This window comes from Bison bison, unplaced genomic scaffold (assembly GCF_000754665.1).
Source record: "Bison bison bison isolate TAMUID 2011002044 unplaced genomic scaffold, Bison_UMD1.0 scf7180017864461, whole genome shotgun sequence".
Lineage (NCBI taxonomy): Eukaryota > Metazoa > Chordata > Mammalia > Artiodactyla > Bovidae > Bison > Bison bison.
Genome location: NW_011495023.1, coordinates 7749593 through 7766072, shown reverse-complemented (window position 1 = coordinate 7766072; position 16480 = coordinate 7749593). Strand labels below are relative to the sequence as shown.

The window sequence follows — 16480 nt, the reverse complement described above, 5'->3', positions numbered from 1 at the left end:
CCCCACCCCCTCCACCCAACACAGAATCCAGAGGGCACACTGCTCAAGGCTGGTACTCAGCTAACTGCTGCTCTCTCCTGCTGACTCCCGTAACACAGCCCAAAACAACCAGCAGGTGGGCACGGACCACCCTCGCGCCACCCTCACCGCCTTACCTGGTCTCTCGGTCTTTGGGTATGGTAGCCGTGCTGTAAGCGAACACCTGCTTCTCAACTAGAGGAGGGCCGAGGTCCACAATCCCGGATAATCCTGGAGTGGTCCGTGGCTTCTCAATGTACACCAAGGTGCCAGGCTCCTTCTTGAAGCCCTGGCGGCTGGGCGAGGCCCGGTCTGGCTGCAATGTGTGGGGGGGCCCGTGGGCGTTATGGTGACCGTGCATCTCCACCATCCTCAGGTCGCCGACTCGGTGAGGAGACGCCGGGGGCGTCTTGGAGCCCAGAGTGGGCAGGTGGCTCTCTGGGTATTTCCTTGGCTTCTGTCTGTACAGTGACTGCTCCATGTGCATTTCCGCTTGCAGAGATGGGTTGCAGTAAGCACTGGCTGACCGAATGGCGGTGCGGTGATACGCGATGATGTGATCGGGGACATCCAGTGGGTGCCCGCCGTGCGAAGACGCTATGCTCATCCGCCCCTCGTGATAAAGGTAAGGGTCGGCATAGAAACCCTCATTCCGGTACATGGTGAGGTTCTTGCCGCTCATGTCTTCATCCGGCTTTACGTCTCTTCTTTCCAGGATGGCACTGGGGCTGGGGGAGATGGATCTGGAGACTGGCAGGCTGGAGAGTCTGTCCCTGGGGATGGTGGCATTACCAGGAACCACCATTGGGCGGGTGCCTCCGTACGGAATTCTGGATGGAGAGGGAGGCATGGAATGGGGCACGGGAGTGGACGGTGGAGAGTTTGGAATGGCGTGGGGTGGAAGAGTTGTGGGTCCAGGTCGAGAGGCACCAGGGCCATCTCCTCTTGCATAAACAATTTCTCTCTGCATCTGGAAAGAAAACAAGAAATTAGAACATCTACTTTGATATTCATTTTTAGAGACGTCTCAGTGTGGCTTCCCTGATGAAACCAGCTGAAGAGTGGCTCCTGCAAGATGTCTGTGCCCCCAGTCCCTAGATCCTGTGCCCATGTTCCCTTACATGGCAAAAAGGACTTCACAGATATCCCATTAAGGATGTTGAGAGGGAGAGATTAGCCAGGTGGACCCAATGAAATCACAAGGGTCCTAATCTGTGAAATAGGCAGGAGGGTCAAATGTCACTGAAGGGGATGTGATGGCTGAAGCATAACAGAGCAAGATGGAAAGATGCTGTCACCGAGTCCAAGCTCATACTGCTCTCTGCACGACAGGCCAATAATCAAAAGACAAGTTGCTGGGGCAACGAATAGAGACTTTATTCAGAAAGTCAGCACACTGAGAAGATGGTGGACTCATGCCCCAGAGAACCATCTTGCCTGCGTCAGAATTCAGGTTTTGTTTTGTTTTGTTTTTACAGTAAAAGGGGTGGGAGTAAAGTCAAACACTTCTAGGTCCCCGTCTGCCTCCAGAGGGGAGGTGTTAATTTCTTCTTCTCTGTGGTCATTCTCTATTCCCAAGAACCATTCCCCACTATCACTGTCTGTTTCACAGTCCTGCGGGAAAAGGGACCAAGCCCACTTTGGCTGGCTACTTTCTGCTGAACGCAGGTGATGAATAGTCCTTAGTCAGTCCTTGACAGCTATTTGAAACCTCTGAGCATTATGCTGTCTACTTTGTAACTGAACTTAGGGCTTTTCCAGTTTTCAATACATATACTAAATTCCTGCGCTATTTATTTGGACAAAATTAAACAAATCGGCTGACCCTTTCATAGCTACAAGGGAATTACCATCTACTTCAGTTGCATAGGTAGGCCTGTTGGAGGCAAACTCATGAACAGAGGTTAGTACCCAAAGTTTTAACGTAATTGGCCACTGCTACGTGTTTTAAGGACTCCCCTGCCACGGCAGACAGCTGGAATGACCTACCATACAGTATTTTAAAGGGGCCAATTTAAGCTTGCTTCCAGGAGTTATTGATCTGCAGCAGGGCAACTGGCAAGGCCTCATCCCAAGTTCAGTTAGTCTCCTGACATTTTAGCAATTTTCCTTTTTAATGTATGATTCATTTTCTTCTTTTCTTATTAACTGTGGTCTCCAGGATGAATGTTGTTTTAATGCCTTAAGCCAAATCAGGGCATGACTTCCCTAAGGATGGCTTTAACCATCTCAGAGATTTTCTGTCCAGGAGGGATATGCTTCCACCCACACTGAGAAAGTGTCCAGGTATCTGAAATGTCTTGCAGTTTGAAGCATCTGAGAAATAGGTATTGAGTATATTTCAGTCCCTGGTGGTGCAGCTTCTTTGGCATTGAGTCCCCATCTGGGGAGCGCTGACAGCAGTTGCTGGGTTATTTTTAAGACCTTGGGGGAAAGAGCTCAGTCTCCTTTTCGGGGTTTTCATGAGCACCATCTGTAGGCTTAAAGCATGTTTAGGTGAGACTCCTGATATTGAGCTTTTGTTGTTGTTTGGTTGCTTAGTCCTGTCCCACTGTTTTGTGATCCTATAGACTGTAGCCGGCCAGGCTCCTCTGTTCATGGGATTTCCCAGGCAAGAATACTGGAGTGGGTTGTCATTTCCTTCTCCAGGGGATCTTCCTTACTCAGAGATGGAACCTGCATCTCCTACATTGGCAGACAGGTTCTTTACCACTGAGCCACCAGAGAAGCCTGGTGATGTCAAGCTATTCTGATAAAAAAAAATTTTTTTTCAGGGTGAGGTCTATCAGAAAGTCAAATCAGTTTGTTTTTTTTCAGTAGCTAAGTCGTATCCGGCTCTTTGCGACCCCACGAACTGTAACCCGCCAGGCTCCTCTGTCTGCCACTGTCTCACCTAAATTCACGGCCATTGAGTCTGTGATGCTGTCTAAACATCTCATCCTCTGCTGTCCCCTTTCCTTTTGCCTTCAATCAGTTCATCCCACACGTTCAATTTTACCCTGGGCTCCTGTGGGGAGCACGGTAAGTCCAAGGGAGCCCCTGGGCCTCTTTATTCAGTGTTCCTCTCTTTCTACCATAGGAGCTCCCCTTTTCTTCTTCTTCTGTTTCAGCCGAGGGCAATCCATTTTCCAATGTTCCTCCTCCTTATACAGTAAGTGCATTGTTTCTTCCTCAATAGTGGCTTACTTCTCTGAGTTACCTTCCAGGAATCCAACGCCAAAAAAAAAAAGGGAATTTTGATTTGCATCTTTTGTTCTTGCTCCCTGAACACTTTGTTTTAAAACATTTTTTAATGTATTTATTTTTAAATTGGAGTATAGTTGCTTTACAATGTTGTGTTAGCTTATACAGTACAACAATGTGGATCAGCTTTATTGTATACATATATCACCTCTCTTCTGAGCCTCCTTCCCACTCCACCACACCCAACTAAGTCATCACAAAGCACCCAGCTGAGCTCCCTGTGCTATACAGCAGCTTTCCACCAGCTATCTATTTTATAGATAGTAGTGCATGTCAACCCAGCATTTTCTGATTGATGCTTATAAGGAGGAGAAGTCCTCAGTCCTAGCGTCAGGAACTGAGCCTGGATAGGAATAGAAGGTGGTGGAAGCGGTGGATATATTGGCATAATGGTCAGAGTGGCTGGGACAGCCAGCTCAGCTAGAGGAGTTAAGGTTGAAGCAACATATCCTCTCTTTTATTCATTTTCCCTGATAAAAGTAAAAATGCTTGCACATAAAGGATTTCATCAGTCTTGCCTGCTTCTTCACGAAATAGCTTTAGAGTCATTCAGAAGGCACTGGAAAACACACAGATAGCAACTGATCATCTAAGCATTAAAAGGATGCCTTTTTGCTTTGGCATCAATCAACTGGGATTACAATGTAATTGACTAGAAAACCGATTACTGCTGTGGCTGTGATAATTACTAAAATTATGACATCATTTACAAGAGTATACCAGAATTTTAGGAGTTCCATATAATTTCTACAATATGTATGTTAATAATGTTTACCCATGATATAATCTAAGAAATTTTACCATCGCTCATTTGACAATGCCTCCCATGCAATTCAACGCACCAGATAAGCCCAATTAGTTTTTCTGATTAGTAATACAGATTTATTATTTTTATTTTATGTTGGAGTATAGCCAATTAACAATGTTCTGATAGTTCCAGGTGGACAGCAAAGGGACTCAACCATGTATATACACAGTTTACTATTTCTCTGAGATGCAGAGAAAACAACAAGAAGTATTCCAGGGACCCTCTGAAAAATCCCAGAGTTACCCAGAGGTCAAATGAACCCCACTTAGAACTTGATCTTTGAGACATTAGTCAGAAATATAAAAAAAAGTTCTAACCAGTGATAAGAAAAGATCTGTGGCAAATACAGATCACTTAAAAGCAGTTTAGTATTTTAAGAAAACTTTGTCCTCTTAGAGAACCAAATCCAGGTTTTGTACCACTTTAAGATTTTTAAAATTACGTTCAATCTTATCTTAGGACTTAGTTTCAAGTTACGAAAATCTGGAGAGACTATTCTAGACAAACATTCCCAAGACATTATTCCCATAGAGTTTACCCTAAACTCTTTACTTCATTTACATTTTATTTACTTAAAAGCTTTATCACGTTATTTTTCTTGCTGACAAACTTTGTAACAGGAATAAGGCCTTATTTGATTTCCAGTAAACCTAGATACAATAAAAGTATTATGCATAATGTTGTTTGTTATTATTTAGTTTATTTGGCTGCGTTGGGTCTTCGTTGCACATGCCCCCAGTTGCTCCCTGGGATCCTAGTTCCTGGACCAGGGATGGAACCTCTATCCCCTGGATTGCAAGGTGGATTCCTAACCACTGGACCACCAGGGAAGTCCCTATATTTAATGTTGATGACTCAAAAAACATCTGTATCAAGCCAACAAGCTTAAGCTAAGTTTCACACCAGATATTAATTCAATACTGAATATTTCCTAGAGCTCGTGAACCTGAAACCCATTCTGATGAGATTCTTTTATGTTTGAGTATTCAAACTCACTTAATTTCCTTTAAGCCAATTAAACAGAGCTCTTTTACAAATCCATTATGGCAATGCCGCACATCTATATTATGTGCAAACACATGTATAAATACACAGGGACATAGCTCCCATTCCAAAATTTTAGTCATCAGTCAGTACCACAATGTAAAAGCCATAAGTTATAAAAGAGATTGGATTCAGATTGGGTTTCTGGAAGACAGGACAAATCAAGGTCACCTGTCTAGATGACTAAACGCTTTTACTAATATTAATGGAAAAGACACTTCTATTTGTAGCTTTTGGTGACATTAGGAATCAAGTGAAACGTTTCTCTCCTCCTTCGGAATGCCCACTCCTGGACAAGAAGAGACAGTTTTGTTTTCTCTTCCCTGTTTCTTTCCTCTATTTGATATCAGTCAAGTTTTAAAATAGTGAAGTCAGAAAGAGAAACACCAATACAGTGTATTAACGCATACATACGGAATTCAGAAAGACAGTAACAATGATCCTATATGCAAGGCAGCAAAAGAGACATGGATGTAAAGAACAGACTTTTGGACTACGTGGGAGAAGGTGAGGGGGGGACGATGGGAGAGAATAGCAGTGAAACATGTACATTACCACACGCCAAGATGACCAGTCCAAGTTCCACGCATGAAGCTGGGCACTCAAAGCCCGTGCTCTGGGACAACCCAGAGGGATGGCGTGGGGAGGGAGGTGGGGGAGGGGTTCAGAATGAGGGGACACATGTACACCCATGGCCGATTCATTTGATGTATGGCGAAAACCACAGTACTGTAAAGTAATTATCCTCCAATTAAAATATATTAATTTTTTAAAAATCACAAAACTGATCTGGCTGCAAGTGGAGGAACAGTACCAAACAAAATGAAACCAAAAACTCAGAGGCCGCACAAAATCCTAAATAAACCCTGAAGTTTGGTCTTGGGATCCTACACACTCCAAAGACACAAGAGACCATAAATGACGTAATTAACACAACAAAGATATCAGTACAGGGTGCACGGGGTCCCAAGATAGCCTTGCCTAACCACCGTGGAGATCCTAACAGGTACAGTGGCCACACACTACTACAATAAAACAGGGGCCCCCAACCTCCGGGCCGTGGATCCGTACCTCCTGTCAGATCAGTGGCAGCAGAGTGCGCGATAAATGTGAAGAACTTGAATCACCCCGAAACCATTCCACCCCCATCCACGGAAAAGCTGTCTTCCACAAAACTGGTTCCTGGGGCCAAAAAGGGTTGGGGGCCCCTGCAATAAAATATAATGTCCCTTTCACCCATGGGTTCATAGCTATAAGCAGATCCCTTATCCAAAATACACCTCAGAGAACTATCTATAGGGACAGTTGAAATATTCCCCATTTTTAAAGTTACAAATTCAAGACCAGCAAAACACAAACAGCACACACAAATGGGAGATTCCACCCAGGTGGGGCTAGTGGTTAAAGAATCTGCCTGCCAGCGCAGGAGACCTAAGAGACGAGGATTCAGCCCTTGGGTCAGGAAGATTCCCCTGGAGCACGGCATGGCAACCCACTCCAGTATTCTTGCCTGGAGAATCCCATGGGCAGAGGAGGCTGGAGGGCTACAGTCTGTGGGGTTGCAGAGTCGGACATGAATGAAGCAACTTAGCATGCATGCAAAGAAACAAATGAACTGGTTCACGAACTGCGTAGGAGTCCAATAACTCTTCTCTGTCTCTAACAGGGTACCCCATTCAAACACAAAACAAATTTGGCTTATTGTGGGGGGAAAAATAAGCCCCAGAGAAGAAATAAAGTTTTTAGTTGTACACACTGGAGTGACTTACCCTACTGTATGGAGCCCGCCGGCTCTCAGATGTCAATTCCTTGTTCCAATTGCCAAGCACTGAGGCAGCCAGTGCCACTTCGGAGAACTCTGAAGGCTACGTTCTCAGGACAAGTGGTCCTGGCAGCTGCTAGGATCTTATACTCAAAAATGCCCCAATCCCTGCCAGATAGCCATGAGCAGCAAGGCTGGTAGGTGACTCCCCCAAATTTGTTACCGAGTCCAAGCTCACACTGCTCGACACACAGCAGGCCAGGAACTTGAGAGACGAGCTGTTGGAGCAAGGAACAGTCACTTCATTCCGAAAGCTGGCAAACCGAGAAGAAGGTAGACTCCTACTCACTAAGAGCCATCTTGTCTCCGTTAGAATTGGGGCTGCTTTTATACTAAAAGGGGCGGGAGTAAAGTCAAAGGTTTCCTGTTTCCGGTCAGCCTCCGGAAGGGATGTGTTACTCCTGCCCTCCCTGCAGTCCTTCACAGGTGGTGGACCTGATCACACAAATACCAAGGTATTAACGCTCATCACCTTAGAGGCAGGGTTCCCAGAGATAGGCTATTATGTATAATGTAAGCTTATAGGCAACATCCTTTTAGAGATTAACTTGTAATTCTGGGCTGGCGAAAATGTACACTCAGGTTTTTCCATAAGATTTTAGGGGGAAACCTGAGTGAATTTTTTGGCCAACCCAACAGAATACAAAACATTTCTACATTACTGACTTTGGAGATGGAGGAGAGAGCCATGAGCCAAGGAATAAGGTAGCTCCCAGAAGCTGGAAAAGGCAAAGAACAAGATTCTCTAGGGTCTTCAGAGAGAATGTGGCAGAGCCAACCCCTTAATATTGGCCAGTGAAACCAGTCTGGACTTCTGCTCTCCACAAGTGGAAAATAACAAATTTGTGGTGTTTCAAGCCACTAAGTTTGTGGTAATTTCTCACAGCAACTGCAGGAAATGAATATATCTGCTATAGAACTCAATGCTATGGAGTTTGAGAAAAAAATGGTAACAATGGTTTAAAAATTGAGGTCAGAGCTTTTAAGAAACGATGTGGCTTTAATGTGTCCAAAGTGATACAATGTTTCTAAGATCATCTTGGGCACATTTTTCTAGCCTTAGCCCCGGAAAATAAATAGCAAGCATCCTTCTCATCTTTCCAAGCTGATACAATGTAGGGACATGGCCAGGGAGAGAGGAGAGGCATGGGAAAGACTGGGAGGGAAGGTTAACCAATTCCTGGTGCTTTACCATGAGAAGTCCGCTCTGAGAGGTCTGGAGGAAATAATGATCCAGGAGATGAGTGCAATTGGAGGCAAATTATAGTAGGGATGGCAAAAAGAGAAGGGGGCAGGGAAGCCCAGGTATGGTGGAGGACAATGGACTTACGGACATAGGGCAGGGTTGGGGGAGGAGGTAGGTGGGGCAAATTGAGGGAGTACCATTGACATATACATATACTACCATGTGTAAGGGCGTAAAATGGGCTTCCTTGGTGGCTCAGCAGTAAAGAATTTGCCTGCAATGCAGGAGACCCAGGATCTTCCCTTCAGCCGGGAAGATCTCCTGGAGAAGGGAATGGCTTCCCACTCCAGTATTCTTGCCTGGAGAATACCATGGACCGAGGAGCCTGGTGGGTCCATGGGGTCTCAAAGAGTCGGACATGACGGAGTACCTAAGCACATGTGTAAAACAGATAGCTAGTAGGAAGCTGCCGTATAGCACAGGGAGCTCAGTGGTGCTTTGTGATAATCTGAGGGGCGGGCGGCGGGTAGGTGGGGTGAGGATAGGGAAGCTCAAGAGGGAGAGGATATGTGTATACATATAGCTGTTTCACGTTGCTGTACAGGAGAAACAACGCTGTAAAGCAATTACCCTCCAATACAAACAAATGAATACATAAACAAAAAGAAAAAGGTTGTTCTCATAGACACAGAGAACAGATTGGTGGTTGCCACAGGCAGGAGGTAGGGGCTGGGGGGTGTGAACTGGGTGAAGATGGTCAAAAGATGCAAATTTATAGTTACAAAATACATCTAAGTCCTGGGGGTGTAATGCACAGCATGGTAACTACAGTTAATAATGCTGTATTGTATTTGAAAGTTGCTCAGGGAGTAGGTTTTAAAAGTTCTTGTCACAAGAACAAAATGGAAACTATGTTTAGTAATGGATGTTAACTAGACTTAGTGTGGTGATTATTTTGCAATAGATGCATATATTGAAGCATTATGTTATACCTGTGAAACTAATATAATGGTATATGTCAATTAAATCACAATAAAAAAATTCAAGTTGATGGCAAAAGAGGAAACTATTATAATTTGCAACTATACTACCTACTGTATTTAGTTAGGGGCAGAATCAAAAACACAAAGGAATTTAGGATGTGAAGATGTGATATTTTTGTTTTGATTAAAACCCACCAGGGTCATGCTCACTGAGATTCTCCAAATGGCTGCAAAGGGAGGGGACAGAAGCCAGTGGCACCTCTCAAGCCCTGTCTTCAAGTTCTGTGATGTCACAGAAGCCACATTTCCATTCGATCTTCTCAGAGGTGTGAAAGACAAGGAGGGTATAAATGATTGGGGTGGGCAAGGTAGGGGCATAACGGGTGAGGACGTGGGCTCAAATGGACAGCAGTCCAGACGAGCAGCTAAGAGACCCATTGTGTGGGTGATGGGGGAAGAGAGAAGAAATAGAAGAGGCACAAGGAGAAGACTGAAAAGGAAACAGAACCCAAGGCCCTGAATACATACAGAATACATATCTTATCAATTCATTCACTTAGTCCAACAGTATTTACCATGCACTTGCTAAGAATCAAGCCTAATTCCAAGACACAGCTCAAATCAAGCCCGAAACTTCCTGCCCTGAAGAGGACATACTCTTGCCTGCATTGGGTAATGAGGATGCAGGGGATCAACCAGCTGGTTTCCCACAGCTTCCTTCCTTATCTTGTCACTGGCAGGACCCAGCAATGCAGAATCTCTGACCTGGGGACTTTGGCACATTATGGTGGATTTCATAATGGAAACGATCGAGCAAAAATGCAAGCAAAATGCAAATATGTAGCAACCAAAAGGTATCCTTTGAGGGTACATTACTGCCTGCGTGCCCAGTTGTGTCTGAATCTTTTGTGACCCCATGGACTGTAGCCCACCAGGCTCCTCTGTCCATGGGATTCTCCAGGCAGGTATACTGGAGTGGGTGGCCATTTCCTTCCCCAGGGGATCTTCCAGACCCAGGGATCAAACCTGTATCTCCTGCTCAGCAGGCAGATTCTTTAGCGCGGAGCCACCAGGGAAGTCATTGATGGTACATTACTTAAGCATTATTGAATTGGCTCCTCAGCTCCCTAAGGGTATCCTTCTCAATGTATGCAGGCTCCTCACTTGAAATTACGATTTTATCTCCACTACCCCTGCTTCCCCATCACACATACACACACATAATATGCTAATCTGTTCTCCGCCTCTAAACCAGACGTGGGATATCCTCAAGCTGTCCTCACCCCCAGGACCCTTTCCTAGACCGTGGGGAGTCACACCTAGGCTGAAGTCAAGATGCTCCAGCCCACGCACCCTCAAGACTCAGGGGCTCAGGATCTTAGACCAGGAGGGCATTCCCAAGGTCATTGTGTGGTAACATACCCAATTCCCACTCCAGAATAGCTGGAGAAACCATATAACCTCTGTCTTGCAGCAGATCAACGTGGATCCTCTATAAATACCTCTCCCACCCTGTCTTCCTCAATGCAAGGCTCAATGAAAAGAAGGATCCAGCTCAGTGGTAAGCAAGGTAGGGCTTTATAGGTGATAAAATACAAGAGTGTCTGGCTCAGCCAGCAGTGCACATTTGGTCAAATTCCCCACCCAATCAGACCATATAATGGAATAATCACTCCCAATAAACACAAAGATAAATTCAAACATGCCACTGTATACAAAGAACCATATGGCGCTCAAGGCTAATCAGGTGCAACACACAGTAGGTACTACTGTCATTATTGTTATTAATCCCCCCAAAAGACTAGGTTTTCAAATGTCTAGAACCCACTTAGTCAAAGTGTTAGTCGGTCAGTCGTGTCGACTCTTTGTGATCCCATAGACTATATCCTGCCAGGCTCCTCTGTCCACGGAATTCTCCAGGCAAGAATACTGGAGTGGATTGCCATTTCCTGTCCAGAGATGGAACCCTGGTCTCCTGCACTGCAAGCAGATTATTTACCGTCTGAGCCACCAGGGAAACCCACTTAGGAAGAATAATAATCCTAACAGGGTGAGTCACGACTCCCTGTTTTCTTTTTCCTCCTCATCTGGCTTCATCTTCATTTGGGGAATCCTGACCCCAACTAACACATAGGAAAACGGGCATCAATATTCCTAGGAGTACAGAACTGTCCAGAAGAATAAAGAGTATTAATGAAATAAAAATGTAAAGTTAATTTTTTTTTTTTTTTTTTGCTCATTCTGTGGAGCATGCGGATGTTAGTTCTCCAACCAGGGATCAAACCTGCAGTAGAAGCATGAAGTCTTAACCACTGGCCCACCAGGGAAGTCCTTAAAGTTAATTTTAATTAATAAGAAGTTGAGTAAATTTCTTTGAGAACAACAGAGGTGCCTGCATGGGTGTTTTAAAAACATGTTTGGTGTGAAAAGAAATCGCTAGGAGGCACATTATATAACTAAGTGAAATGAAGTTATGTAAAGTTTAAAATTAAACACATGCAAAAAAAATCATTAGAAGAATCTCATTAGACTTTCTGGATGTCACATGCAGATGAATTCAGAAAGAAATGCAACAGTTAATAAACAACAATTCAGATGTGCTGTACATTCATACAGGGAACACAGGTAATAGTCAAAATATTTAACATCTGCTAGCCAGTACTACATGGGTACCAACCAGCCAGAATGGGACTTTGGCCAATGAGGATGAATCATAGCCATAAGCAATCAGTATCACGTACCTGATGGTAATGCTGTTATGTCAGCCCTGCCTTGTCTACCTCAAAATAATCTTGCCATCATCCAACTGGGTCACTGCATCAGAGTCACTGTCCACCTGAGTTACCCACAGTGGAGGTGAACACAAGTGTTTTGTTATGCCAGAACAGGTGATATAAGGTTAAATGTCTCCATCAATATGGGTGACATAGAGGTTGGAAGCCTTTGGCAAAAGTCTTATGTTGCTTGCCAACCCATGACTGACTTGCCAGGACTGAGTTTTGAGAAGCACCTTGAGATAATTTCATCCTTGGCTCTATTTGGAGCCCAAGAAGAGAATGACATGATGATCTTCCCATCACTTAGCGGGAAAACGTTTTAAATCTACCACTTGAATAAACCCTTAAAATTAGATAACTTGGGTTCACACACTAATGGATACAGATTAACTAAAGGCAACTCATCCATAGGACAGGGTGGAACATATGGGGAGATAAAAAGAATCTGCTTTGAGTCTTCAGTGTGATCTCCCAAGGAGACCACTTGCTATTCCGATAAAAACTGGACTTTATATATAGGAGATATTCATTGTCTGATTGAACCAGGATGATGAGTAAGATTCTATAATGCACAGTTTAAAAAAAAGCCCCAGCCCTTTATGTTAAAGGGGGTACCTTCCTAGAATCAAGTACCTGCAGAGTGTTTTTTTGGTTTTTGGCCATACCACCAAGCATATGGGATCCTAGCTCCCTGACCAGGGATCCAACCCATGCCCCTTGCAATGGAAGTGCAGAGTTTTAACCACTGAACTGCCAGGGAAATCCCTGTGTTGTATTTTAACTGTGTTCTGGGTAACGAGTAAAGAAATGACATTAAACACACTCTTGGTTTTTCCTGTACTGTTAATCAAAGTCAGACCTTTTAGGAGAAAATTATTTTAAACTTTAAAGGTAAAATAAATAAAACACACACATACACACCTATGCACACAGTTGCTATTCACCTTAATATACCTGAATCTTTTCCTCTCCCACCAATCTCCCTGATCCTCACTAATCTTCTCTATCATCTCATCTCTCTTAGAAAGTTGAAAATATGTGAATATGTTATATCATTGATGCTTTTAGCCCAGAAGCTTTCCACACTGATGTCTTGAGGTGAGCTTTAAAAATACCATTTTATAGCAAGAGAGAGATAACCTAAGTAAAAAAATAAAGATTTTAACACCTTCCCAGGACACAACACAAATATTTATTTGCCTGCACCTTGGCCCAGACAAAGAAAAAGCTCATTTATTTTTACTAGATATTAATATATTGGCATGGGCTTCCCAGGTGGCTCAGCGGTAAAGAGTTCACCTGCCAACCAAGAGACTCAGGTTTGTTCGATCCCTGGGTCGGGAGGATCCCCTGCAGAAGGAAATGGCAACCCACTCTAGTATTCTCACCTGGGAAATCCATGGGGTCATAAAGTGTCGGACACAACAGAGAGACTAAACGATAACAAGATATATTGGCTGTGCATGAAGAGGCTGTTCCCCATCCTTCATCTGTTTTGTTGGGTACCACATGCCTCCTTCCATTACTGCCCAAACCACAGCCAGCTCTGGGCTGAGTCCTTCCAGATCTTACAAACAGCATGCTTGCTTCCGGAGCTCCTGCACCGTGGCCCCGGCCGAGAAGCTGCTGGCCCCGCCCGCAGCACACAGCTCAACCCTCTGTTTGGCTTGTCCTTCCCAAAGACTAGAACAAATGTGGGGCGCTTTCAAATGAATCACCTGAAGTCTGAGTTAGGGATCCTAACATTTCTGTATTTCGTTTCCCCCCAAACACTGTAAGTTAAATCAAATGTTCCTCATTAACAACTTTCTGCAATATAACAGAGGGGGATAAAAAACTTAAAATTACTTCTAGAAAAAAGAAATCCAGCATGAAAGATGTTTATTTCAAATCATTTGGGAGACTGTGTCATGTAATTGTGTCTCATTGTAGAGCACTGAAAAAAATGTGTATATACATATATTCTTTGAGGAAAGGGACTATCATGTACCATTTACTGTATTTCAAACCCCACCCTTCCAAGTCTAGAATTTGTAAACACGCTACTCAATCAGACCATACAATGAAGTTACCGGACAAAACTCAAAACGACTCTTAAGAGCCTCTCTCATCCTCAAAGAATTAAAGCCACTTACTTTTTCTTAATGAAATCACCTGTATAACTAACGCCGGGAAAAAGCACATTGGCTGAGCTCCCACTTACGCGACTCCTTTGTTTGCTGGTTCATCTAAGTCCTCAGTTCCACCCTTGGATATTTTAGACAGCGTTCTCTTCAGAGAAGAAATCACGCACGCACAAAAAACCACAGATCCTAAAATGTTCCCCAGCTCAGGAAAGCCCCTTCTGTTTTACCCTGTCTTCTGAGCAAAGCTGCTTCAGGCATGGATAAAAAGGCGTCCTCCCCGTGATAAGCCAATTTCTCCTCCCCTTGGCAATTAGTCACTGAATAACCTCAGCCCGTATCCAACCACAGGCTACCGCACGGGTGACTCAGACCTCTGACAACTGCTTACACGGAAAACACACACCAACAAACGAACTTGGGGAGGCCTAGGTAAACCGGGTAATAGTGAAGGAAATATTATTAATACAAGACGGATCTTAGTGATGTAAAAAGGGTCACTAACACAAGCAAACCACCAGCCACCAACAAATGAAATCATCAAAAAACCCAACATGTTAATTTCCCCCAACTCTCAGACCAGTGTTCTGCTGGGGACCAGAGGGCTCCAGAGAAAACCCAGGTACCCCAAGTCCATTCAGCCTCTGGACTTTTGATGTCCCTGAAGCCGAAAGAAACATGAGCCTTTTCCCCTGGTTAATAACACCGCAGAGTAAACACGGAAGGTGACAGAGGAGGCTGTCTATTAATTAACCAGGCTGGTTTTACCAAGCTGAACTTTGAGAATCAGGCCGAGGCAGCACCAGGCAAGCAAGTGCAATCATTCTAGAAGGCACACCTGAAATGAGAGGGAATGAGAGAGAGGGCCAGCCAAGGCTGAGCGAAGAAGGTATTCAAGAAAGGGAACGGGAGCCCTTCTGCCCCACCTTCAACAAGGGGAGGAGGAGGCCAGGGCGGTCTCCGGAGACCCTTGTGGGCGACTGCTGTCAACACAGCTCTTTTCCTCCAGGGGAACAGGCGCTAGGAGGTCTGTGTTCCCAGCAAGAAGGGGCTTGTGCCGCTCTCAGAGGAGACAGGTATGAATGCATTACCGACAAAAGGACAGAAGAAGCATTTCCTTAGCTTCCAGGTAGGCTCTGTTTAATCACCATCATGCTTCCTGAGCCCTCGGGGACTGAATGGAGCAGAAGGCTATTCAAGTGGGAATCCAGTGACAAATAACTCAAAAAGCTGGGCTGGAGGCCACGGAGGCCTTACGCCACACCCCACAACCACGCTCTGGGCAGCCCCTGCATTTTTCAAACATTTTAAGGCCTTCAGAGGTTGGTCTTGCTGACCAAAAGAATTTCGTGACGTCTCTGAAGTTCAAATCCAGTCAGCATTGCAAGCTTGCTAAGAAAACTGTTTACTGCCATCAAAAAGCTCTGTGGTCATGAAAGGAGGGAGAACGCAGCGCCCATGACATCGCTTCCCTCCTAAGATGTCTCATTCGAAACAATATTTGGATGAAGTGGTTGTAACAGGCCACCTAAGAGGTTGGAGAAGAGGAGACGGAACGTGGAAAGCCTTGTTTTGATTTTTAATCTAATCAGCGAGAGTTTGTTATTTCTCACCAGAGTGTGGAAAGCACACAGTCTCGGCCCCTGAAGCATCTGGTATACATTTGGCAGGTTTTGTTCTCTCCATCAAACGCGTGCATTCCAGGAAAAGGGGTGGGGGGTTGGCCTCTCTGGTCTGGTGAAGACGTGGTTCCACCCCTACTGTCTCCCCGGAGCCCCTGTTTTAGGGCGTAAGATGTCCTGAACAGCACCATCCTTGTAAGAACTGACTTGCTCTTTATTATAAAGATGTTTTTTGATGTGGACCATTTAAAACTCTGTATTGAATTTGTTACAATATTGCTTCTGTTTTATGTTCCAAGTTTCTTGGTGGTGAGGTGTGCAGGATTTTAGCTCCCCAATCAGGGATCGAACCCATACCCCCAGGACTGGAAGGCAAAGTCTTAACCACTGGACCACCAAAGGAAGTCCTGCTCTTTGTGAGGGCAGGACTGCTTGTCAGGTGAAGAGTCTGGGTTCTGCCACGCCCCTACCCTCAGGACACAAAAGCAAGGAGCTGTCACTGCTATTGGCTACAGGGTCCAAGCTCAGCTCAGGGGCTCAAGTCCGCTGCTTTAGAGGCAGGTGACTTCTGCGGACCCCGCTACCTTGGGAGTCAGTGAGTGCAAGGTGAGAGATGGTCCTGATCTCTTCCCTTCCTGGAAGTTCATAGCAATCTCCTCTCACTTTCAAAATGCCTCTGGGCACCGCTGGGGCAGGACAGGCACAGCTTTGTCAGGACTAGAGCAGTCATCCATCGTCAGGAGATTGAAAGCCGGCTCCATCCTGCAGTGAATCAGGATGAGTGAAATGCTGTCTAGTAAGGCTTCAGCACCCAGCTTACCCAAGAGAAAGGGGAGTGCAGTAACCCAGAGTCG

The 16480-nt window shown here is 44.9% G+C and overlaps 1 protein-coding gene across 4 annotated transcripts in view; it reads right to left on the bottom strand.

Annotated features, from left to right (window-relative positions):
- Positions 1-16480, bottom strand: part of KIAA1217 (KIAA1217 ortholog) — a 350583-nt gene that overhangs the window by 75046 nt on the left and 259057 nt on the right. For all 4 annotated transcript variants that reach the window (XM_010859916.1, XM_010859915.1, XM_010859913.1 and 1 more), the window contains exon 6: positions 156-988. In XM_010859916.1, coding sequence (XP_010858218.1) covers positions 156-988 — 833 coding nt within the window. The remainder of the gene's footprint in view (positions 1-155; positions 989-16480) is intronic.